This window comes from Trachymyrmex cornetzi, unplaced genomic scaffold (assembly GCF_001594075.2).
Source record: "Trachymyrmex cornetzi isolate Tcor2-1 unplaced genomic scaffold, Tcor1.1 scaffold67, whole genome shotgun sequence".
NCBI lineage: Eukaryota > Metazoa > Arthropoda > Insecta > Hymenoptera > Formicidae > Trachymyrmex > Trachymyrmex cornetzi.
In genome coordinates, this window is record NW_017299992.1 from 33,079 (window position 1) to 43,411 (window position 10,333).

At 32.8% G+C, this 10,333-nt stretch overlaps 1 protein-coding gene across 1 annotated transcript in view; it reads left to right on the forward strand.

Annotated features, from left to right (window-relative positions):
- AGO3 (Argonaute 3) overlaps positions 1-4,134 on the forward strand; it is a 10,996-nt gene extending 6,862 nt beyond the window's left edge. The window contains exons 3-11 of the mRNA XM_018516938.1: positions 944-1,140; positions 1,223-1,536; positions 1,633-1,900; positions 2,018-2,365; positions 2,486-2,736; positions 2,945-3,095; positions 3,181-3,381; positions 3,450-3,641; positions 3,733-4,134. Of these exons, the coding sequence (XP_018372440.1) occupies positions 944-1,140; positions 1,223-1,536; positions 1,633-1,900; positions 2,018-2,365; positions 2,486-2,736; positions 2,945-3,095; positions 3,181-3,381; positions 3,450-3,641; positions 3,733-4,062 (2,252 nt within the window). The 3' untranslated portion in view covers positions 4,063-4,134. The remainder of the gene's footprint in view (positions 1-943; positions 1,141-1,222; positions 1,537-1,632; positions 1,901-2,017; positions 2,366-2,485; positions 2,737-2,944; positions 3,096-3,180; positions 3,382-3,449; positions 3,642-3,732) is intronic.
- The last annotated feature ends 6,199 nt before the right edge of the window (positions 4,135-10,333 follow it).

Sequence of the window (10,333 nt, forward strand, 5' to 3'; positions counted from 1 at the left end):
CCGTCACTCCAGCATCCCCTTAACAATTTACCATTTTAACAGAGTACGATCATTCTCGACTTATAAGACAATAGCCCCAACTTAAAAATTTAGAAAATTATAAAATTGGCAATACACAAGAAGTCTGGATGTAATAAGCAATTTTTTCCATCCTTATTTTACTCTGAGTGAATAAAAAATTAACTCCCAAAAATGGCCTTTTTTGTTTTTGTTTCATTATTCACCAACAAAAAAAGTAGAACATTTTGAACAAAACTCTGTTGAGAGACGTTTTAATGAGATTGATTAGAAAATTTATCAGTCGTGCAAAGAATTATTATAATTGCAAGTTTCTATACATTTGCCATATGGTTCCATGTGCGATAATTATTTTATATGTTATTCATGGTGTAAGAAATTTTCAAATTGGAGATATATTAGATAATATTTTCGGCACATTTAAATTAGTCAAATTAGTAGAGATGTACGAATCAAGATTTTTTGACATCAAATCGAATTGAATCATTAAAACAACGTTTAATCAACAACATATTTATTGTTAGGTTGAATTTTAATATATAGTAAGTAAATTTAATCTATGTAAGAGAAATATTGATTATACACTGTACGTAGCGGGAAATAATTTTCTATACATACATACGTATATATGTATGTGAGTGTGTTAATGTGTGATTTATATATTTAAATCTCTTACAATTAGATTTGAAATTTTTTAATCTGGATTCTAATCGTATAGATGCGATTCGATTCGTATTTGAATAATTCACCCATCTCTACAAATTACACAATATAGACAAGTTTAAAAAATATGTAGATTATTTATTTATGATAAAATTGAAACAATATCACTATCATTTATGACAAGAGAGAGATGAATATATTATTATAATTTAAAATAATAATTAATAGCAACAATTAATAAAGATTGTTTTTCTTTATAGAGTAAAAGCATGCGCTAACTATATAGATTTGACATTAGAGCATGGAAGAGGTCGATTTCAATACGAAGTCAAATTTTCGCCTGATATTGATTCAATAGGCTTACGTCGTAAACTACTTAATCAACATTTTGCTGCATTAGGAAAAGGAAGAACATTTGACGGAGCGTCACTTTATGTACCACTAAAATTGCCACAAGATGTGAGTTTAAAAACTCTGATAGATAACTTCTATATTAATATAATGTACGTAATATTATGATGTATAATTGTTAAATTTTCAGGTTTTTCACTATAAATCGGAACATCCAATGGATGGTTCAACAGTAACTCTCACAATCATTTTCAAAAAGAAAGAATCAATGAGTAGTAGTGTTCAATTTTTCAATATTTTGATTAATCGTATGATGCGAGCGCTTTGCTTAGTTCCTATTGGTCGACAAAATTTTAATCCAAAAGGCGCGCACGTTCTGCCTCAACATCGATTAGAAGTGTGGCCTGGTTACGTGACTGCTGTACATGAATACGAAGGTGGTTTAAAATTGTGTTTAGATGCGAAACATCGAGTGATGCGAACAGATACTGTGCGAGATTTAATGTGAGATTTGTTTTCCAATATTACGAAATTTACGAATATTATCACGATTGAATATTTTAGTTAACTAAATTTATTTTATATGTAATCATTTTTTAGAAGAGAGATTTTCCAAAAATCACATCATAATTACCAAGATGCTGTTATAAACGAAATAGTTGGTACAAGTGTACTAACGAGATATAATAATAAAACATATCGTATAGATGACATCGATTTTAATAAAACACCAACAAACACGTTTTCTAAAAACGGCGAACAAATATCATACATCGATTATTATCAGAAAAATTGGAATATCGAGATTCAAGATTTACAACAACCTCTTTTAGTACATCGTGAGACAGCTAGATTACCAAGTGGCGAGGTTTGTGATGCATATATATATATATATATATAATACGATATTCATGCATATTACTATTGATATGATATTGATGATCACTTACAATTCCTTATGCAAAAAATCATTTAAATATAATAGAAAGAGGAAAGAACGATTTATTTAATACCGGAATTGAGCTATGCAGCCGGTCTGACCGATAGTGTTCGTAATAATCATTACGTTATGAAAGACCTAAGCGCAGTAACAAAAATGTCGCCTAATCAACGGCGAGATGTGATCAGGCAGTTTGTAGAAGAAGTCCAGAAGAATGATGTAACTCGAGAAATATTAGCAGTATGGGGCTTGCGTTTAAGCCCTGATTTAGTTCAATTTACTGCAAGACGTCTAGAGCCTGAAACAATACATTTTGGAAATAATAAAATTTATAAGACGAATGAAAAAGCAGACTGGAGTAATGCTGCTGTAAAAAATCCCGTGTTACGTACTGTAAGTATATTGACTAACAATTATTTAAAAATTAAAAACTACATACGTAATTATACATAGTAAAAATCATCTTGTATAAAAACATTTTATTATTTCACATTTGTGTCTCTTGTGTTTTAGCCTAATTTGTCCACGTGGAATATTATATACTCTATGAAGGACAAAGCTTGTGTAAAGGACTTCTTAGGACATTTGGAAAAGGTTGCAACTGCAATCAATATGCGAATTAATAGTCCAAAACATATTACTTTAAGAGATGACAGAACTGAAACTTATCTACGAGAAATTCAAAATAATCTCACCGATAATCTCGAATTATTAGTCATCGTATTTCCAACCAACCGCACTGATCGCTATTCGGCAATAAAAAAGTAAAACTTTTTTTTTATGATATGATATTTGCCTTCTTGCACATGTGAATATATTGCAACAAGTTATACAATGTAAACATGTAAAAATTGAGTATATCTTGATCCTTAGACATATGAAAACATACGTTTTCGAAATTTATTCGTTCATGTAACAATAATTGAAGATAAAGTCTGGAAAAGTATGTTTTATTGTTCTGTTACATTTCAGATTATGTTGTGTACAGAAAGCTATACCATCACAAGTCATCATTTCGAAAACAATTTCTAAGCCTCCTAAATTAAAAAGTATCACAGAAAAGATAGCACTTCAAATCAATTGCAAACTAGGAGGAGCACTGTGGACTCTCGCTTTGCCACTAGTATATAGAAAACTTCTATTTTATCGTATATAATTTTATTTATGTATTTGTCTTATTTTATTCAATTAATTTTATTGTCTTGTAGAAAAATTGTATGATATGTGGTATAGACGTTTATCATGCTGGTGTTGGAGGAGGTTCACGAAAAAGTGTTGCGGGATTTATTGCTAGTTTAGATAGTCAATTGACTAAATGGCACAGTAGAATTTGTATGCAAGCCTCTAAGCAAGAACTAGTTGATATGCTACAAGTGTGCCTTACTTCAGCTATTAATGCATTTCACAAGGTAATTAATATTCATCTTTTAAATATAAACTTTTGATTGATTCATCAAAATGATAAATATGTTGTTAGCATAACGGATGTAATCCAGAGCGTATAATTATATATCGTGATGGGGTTGGTGATGGAGATTTAGATTACGTAGAAAATTACGAGGTAAAACAATTGTTAGCGACGTTTAATCGCATAGCCCCGAATTACAAACCGCAACTTAGTGTAATTATAGTTCAAAAACGCATTAACACGCGGATATTCATCAAAGGAGTGAGTATAGCTAGAATTTATATGATACAATCGTGAAATGTGTTGCATTAATGATAAGTTTTTAATTGACAATGACAATTTTAATTTGCAGAGGGATGGTTTAAACAATCCTGAACCTGGAACTATTGTTGATTCGTGTATAACAAGGCGAAATTATTACGATTTTTTCCTCGTGCCGCAAAATGTGCGACAGGGTACAGTAACACCCACACATTACATCGTCATTCATGATTCATCAAATATGGAAACAGATCACATGCAACGATTGACATATAAACTTTGTCATTTATACTATAATTGGCCCGGTACAATACGTGTACCAGCTCCTTGTCAATACGCACACAAACTTGTGTACCTGGTGGGACAAAATCTTCTAGCTGAGCCACACCGATCCTTTTCAGATATTTTGTTCTATTTATAACTTCATCATTATCTAATGTTACTTTTGTCTCACTCACCTTCTATTTTTTTTTGTTCTCTTTAAATGACGTACAAAGTATTATAAAATAACGGTTCACCGTTTAAGACTGTGTGTTGAAAGAATTGATTGATTGGATGATTTGATTGTGATCCTGCAGAAATCAATGCCATCAATAATGAAAGTATTATAATTGAAATGGAAGATTTATATACACATAAAGACAAGAGAATACTTGGAAAGTGCTTTGTTTATCACATAGTATATCTGTAGTATTCTCTTATCTTTGTGTATATAAATCTTCCATTTCCACTAAGGAAAATCTCTTACATAATTAATTTTTTGTTATACAGTTGATTCTTGCGTTTGTATTAATCTAGAAATAGTTGTAAGTAAATACCAACGCAAGTTTGTTACTCAAATATAATTTCATCTTGTTAACTGTATTATACAATAAAACTAAGATCTCTTGTTACAAAAAGACTTGTGCCAAATAATTATGCATTATATACGGCTTTGGTCAAAAATATTGACTTATTAATCATTATTTAACATTGAAATTCAAAAATTGATTTTTGCCATTTGCTGTGACTTATCCGTTGTTTCAAATACTCTTATGTATAATGTCGGTAATTAATAGGAAATAATAAATAAAAGAATTTTACATTTATGAAAAAAATATAGGTATCTAATATTTTTGATCAAGGCTCTATTTAAGATACACACACATGGTTTGTATTACTTATAATTTACGTAGAATTAAGACAAATTTAAAAAATTTCTTATTTTCATAGTCTTCTCAAAATCTTTACAAAATTATTAGCGAATAATGTTAAAATAAAAGTTATTAAAAATACAGCCTGTGTCTATTCTCGAGAGCGATTGATTTACTTTAAGTAAAAGTGATTTAGTTTCAATATTTTTTTATTTTCAGGCAATGAAACATGACGTTACAATAGTAATAAACGTAACATAGTAATAATAAAATTATTTGATAATTTTATTATTTATAGCAATAGTAAAATTATTTGATAATTTAAGTAAATGTTATATTTTAATATAGTTTTGAAAATTTGTTTGTACGTATGTACGAGGATACAAATGCCTGGCCATGATTTTTTATGACTTTTCGTTCCTTCTCTTGCTTTCTCATTCCTTCTTGTGTCTTCTCTAATGCACGTGTAACTTCGGATGGCTAGGCATTTATGTCCCCGTGTGTACAGTTCAATACATTGTGATAAGAACACATCTGTTATGTATTTTTACATAGAAATCTTGTATTGTTTACGCTCAGTGGATGCTAAAATGTAATATTTTTATAAGATGCAAAATGGCTTTTAATATTCGTTATTACATTTTATTTACTATTCATTCAATATCATAATTATTTTATTTTTTTAAAGATAAGATTTGTAATACTAGATTATTATAGATCGTTAATTACCTATCGGCTGAGAAGGTAAATAAGGTGTAATTATATTCTATAAGTATATATTCTATATATATATTTTTTTTATAGAAAAATAATGTAGATCATTTTGCCAAATTTTTCTAAAGCTATTGTCTGTGGTCTACTGTATGTAAATACAATTTTATATATCTAGAGAAAAAAATCTATATTTTTGAGATAATTATGCTATTCCTATATCAGTCCATTTAATGGCTTGTACATGTTCTAATTAGCATCAATCTTTATTTACATTTCTTTAGTATAAAGTATTCAATTGTTCTCGATTTTATTTCTATTATTACTAAATTCGTAAAAAAAGTCTTGTTTATGATAAGAAGTCAGATTCATTACTTTTTATTTTAATATACGTTTATTCATAGCATCTGATCTAAATTTGAAAATTACAGATTGAATGACAGATTTTGTCACAGTTCAACATATAACTACCAATATTATGAAAAATATTTTTATTTCTTTTTTTACTATAAAAAGAAACATTAAGACACAAGATTCAACTGAAAAAAGGAAATACGGCGTATGTGAATGTTTTAATATTATTTAATAGACTTTAGTATTACAAAGGGCATTTATAGTGTTAACACACAAGCTATGTAATTACATATTTTAAAAAAAATTATGTTTTCTTTATACCAATTGATTCATCTCATTCTGTGCATATTAATTTCTATCTTAACTGCATTTTTCGCAGAATAGGGTAATTATGTAAAAAAAATTACGCATACATATATACACAAACGGAGACTATCTCCAAATCTTAAAAAATCGCTTTTAAAAAAATTAATTTTATTATAATTCGTTCCTCTTATACAACTTTCGCCTGAATATATTTTTAAATTTTGTGTGTGTGTGCACGCGCATGCGTGCGTGCATGTGTGATACACAATTTTTTAGATAGTATCTTGTAATACTTTAAATACCCCATCCTATATACATAGTGTTCACATATAAAATTTAAATTAATATAATTAATCTATTCTGACAAGTTTTCAAAATTGAGAAATTTTAGAAATTAGAAGAATTGAAGGAATTAGATTATAGAAAATGACCAAATAAAATTTCATGTTCCATTAAAGGAAAAATTTCACCATTTTAACTTTTGCAACACTTGTATTATTTGTTTGAAAAGCTATAATGAATCCTTGTAAGATTGACTATCACAAATTATTCATTGATTTATGCACATTAATTACAAGTTAATTAAACATGGTGTTCAGTGGTTCTTGAATATTCTTGAATTCTGGAATTATACTACAAATTTATGTAATCTGGAAAATTCCTGGAAAACCCTTGAAATTTCAGGACTGGCCCGGAATTTTTCGTTCTTTTTATTAAAAAAAATATAACCATGGTGAAAAAAGAAAGAAATAATGAAAAGAAATTTGTGTGTTTGGATATAAAACTAACTTCCTCTTCTCTTAAAAGAGAAACAATAAGTTACCAATAAAAAACTTAAATTTAATATCTAAAATTAGAACATAGAAAAATCGTTTGTGTTGACGGAATGTTCATTTAATATTATTTATAAAGCAATAAATGATATTATTTCAAATTTGTTAGTGTTTCAATTCATTCGTATAGAATCTTAACTTGAAAACAAAGCATATAATATTGTGCAAATCGATGAAAATCAATTAAATAATGATAATTGATGGATCCTGGAAAAACTTAGATTTTTACCTGGAATGTGGAATTATCCTTGAATTGACTAGCCAGATTTTACTGAACACCATGTTAAAGTATATAATTCGTTTCTCTATCTTACAGCAATTTATAAAAATTGTTTTCAGCGAAATTTTCACGCGCTAAGTTGAATTTTTCAGATACATGCAACTCAATAAATACACGTACGTATTCATTTTTATATTATAAATATTATATATGGTTTACAAATTCATTCAAATTTAACTGATCATTTCGTTTCGGGGAAAGTATATGAAAAAATATGACTAGCGTCCCGTATGTGAAACATCGGATTGCGCTTGTTCGATTTGTAACATACGAGCACATTTCAGCATCGCGTCCATCACTAGATCTAACGTGCCTGATAAATTTGGGGCCTTATTTTAGAAAAATATCGTATATGCGAAAGTACTAGGGAAATTTATAATGTACGTAACATATGCTATAGTATATATTTTCGTTATATATTTTTATGTATTATTTTATTATATAGATATTTTTTTAAATGCAGGCCCTTTTTTTCCCGAACAAGACGCAATGTCTAAAAAACGTCTTCATAATGTCTTTTAAATATGTTTTAGACATGTCCCAAAACATCTTTATAATGTTTTTTTTAGACACGTATGTTGTCCGAGTTTAATTGAACCCTTTTGCACGGTTCATCCCCTTTTTCTACTAACGTTGAAAAAAAAAAGAAAAAAATATGAACCGTGTAAGAAATTGAACTAAAAAGCACAGGCTTCTTGAGAGGGAATCAGGTAGGCAAGTATGAGCACGTAATCGCAATAATTATATAGGCCTGTTCTTTTTAATTGAACTTCTTACACGGTTCATCTCTTTCCTCTTTTTCGTAGAAGATAAAACGAACCATGTAAAAAAAATCTCGAGAGAGAACCAGGTAGATAGGTATAAGCACGTAATCGCGGTAATCATAGATCCATTCTTTTTAGCTAATCTGCTTGTTTTTCCCTCTTTCGTAACATGAACAGATAAAGAGGAAAATTGAATCATTCGAGAAGTTTAGTTAGAAAGGACAGATCGACCCGTGGAGCCATTAGGATTGTACGTTTATACATAAAAATATACTATTTATGTATACGCAATGTAAATTATATTTTGTGTCATCTATGCAAATAACCTATAGATCATCGAAGTAATTATACGTTCTTGATCATTGCATTGAAGTTTCTTAAAAATATACTAAATTTTAATAAATATTTGAATAGTACGAGCTGAATATTTATTAAATGTAAACATATATCTATTTGGTACGAGAATCACTAATTGGTCTAATTATCACTTTTATTTAATAAATATTTATTTACCATAAGTAAATGTGAAGTTAGTACTATTCGCGAATCTTTATTAAAATTTAATAAAACGTACATTTTTTTTTGCCCGCAGTGTAGTATAACTAAAATTAGATACGCATTAACAATCATAAAACTTAATATTTTTTTCTTTATCGTATTATCCAATTTAAATAATTTACGTATTTTGCATTGCTTGTATTGTTTACATGAGAAAGATTCGCGTAAACTTAAAAACACAATTCCATGGAATTCTTTGAAATATGCGGCACAATCTAGTACCGGATTTTGTAATTCTTAACGACAGTGTTGATATCGTTATATTGTGACATGATAAAAAAAAACTGCGCAATAATAATGTAATGATATCGAACTGTCGTTAAAAGTTACAAAATCGGGATACTGTAAGTTCTGGAACAGATCATTGACACATCCTTGAAGCAATCAGACCGCGTGCTCCAGAATTACGAAACATTGTAATTCGCGGGATTCGCGCGCGCCAAGTTTCAGCCTTCGCGGCGAGGCCGGGGTATCGATTCTCGTTCCGGCGCGTTCCCGGTCGATCCTGACCGACGCGCCTCCGCCTTTCGGCGGGACGTAGAACGTAGATTGTCGTAGATACGTAGATTATCCTCTCGACTGCTCTTGACGGAGTCGAGGTTCACACGCTTTTTATTTATCGTCGGCGCCGTCGCGCGCGCGTTATATGTATTCCTGAAGATCGGATCCCCGCAAGGTTCTTCCGCATTGCGGCGTCCGTCCGTCCGTTGACACGATTGTTACGCCACTGCGCCGCGTCGCCGCGCCGTCGCGCTCGTGTGTACGTAATAAACACGACGCACGTACCGCGCGCGCGCGCGCGCGCGCTTCGGTCGTATTTACAATCGCGCACAATCGCGCACAATCGCGTAGCGGCGTATATCGGAGCCGCCGCCATTCGCGCTCGCGCGCTCGCGCTCAGCGCCTGCGTACATCTTGTTTACAACTGCGGAGCTCGGCGTACACATGACCTTTACAAGATAGACACGATCGTCTGTTCGGTTGGCTAGGCGTGAACCCGCGCGCGGCCCACGAGAAGAAGAGAGAAGAAGAAAGAGAAAGAAAAAGAAAGAGAGGTGTCGCGCGCGAGTGTTTGTGTCGTGGCGAGAGTCCCGTCGCCTTTTGCTGGAACATCCGGCGGCCACGTTACCCGGCGATCGCGGGGACTCGCACGAATTTTACGCGCGTTACGTCGCGGTCGCGTCCGCGTCGCAATTGTGTTAACGCGTTTTCGCGTCGCGACGATCGGCGATTGAAGAACGAGAAAGACTGGTCGATCGGTCCAATTGCTCGCGCGCGATCTCGATCACGGTTGTGTCGAGTTGTTCGTCGCGCGCGTCCGAAGTAGTAAGTACTCTTGGTAAATTGGTACTACGGGACGTGAGGGTTTACCGCGCGCGCGCGCGCGCGCGCACGCCTTAACGACGGTTGAGGTGGTCGAGGAAGGAGTCGCCCCGAGAATTCGTCGTCTCCGTCGGATCGCGACCGCCACGAGGTGGGACGAGGGGAGACACGGACGTGATCGTGATATCCTCGCGTGTATTTTCGTGCGCGGCTGATAGTGCGTCGTTAATCGGGTTGTCCCGGGTGTGCGTGTCGTTTCCCCTCCTCTCCTTAGACGCGGTGGAGAAGGAGGAGCGGCGGAAGAGGAGAGCCACACGAGGAGCAGCTGCGGAGAAGAAGCGCGAAGAGTGGAAGTCAGTCGGCGACGGACGGAGAGCGTGGAGAGCGGCGGGAGGGGAGAGAGGAAAAGAAAACGCGGTTCTCCCCCCCC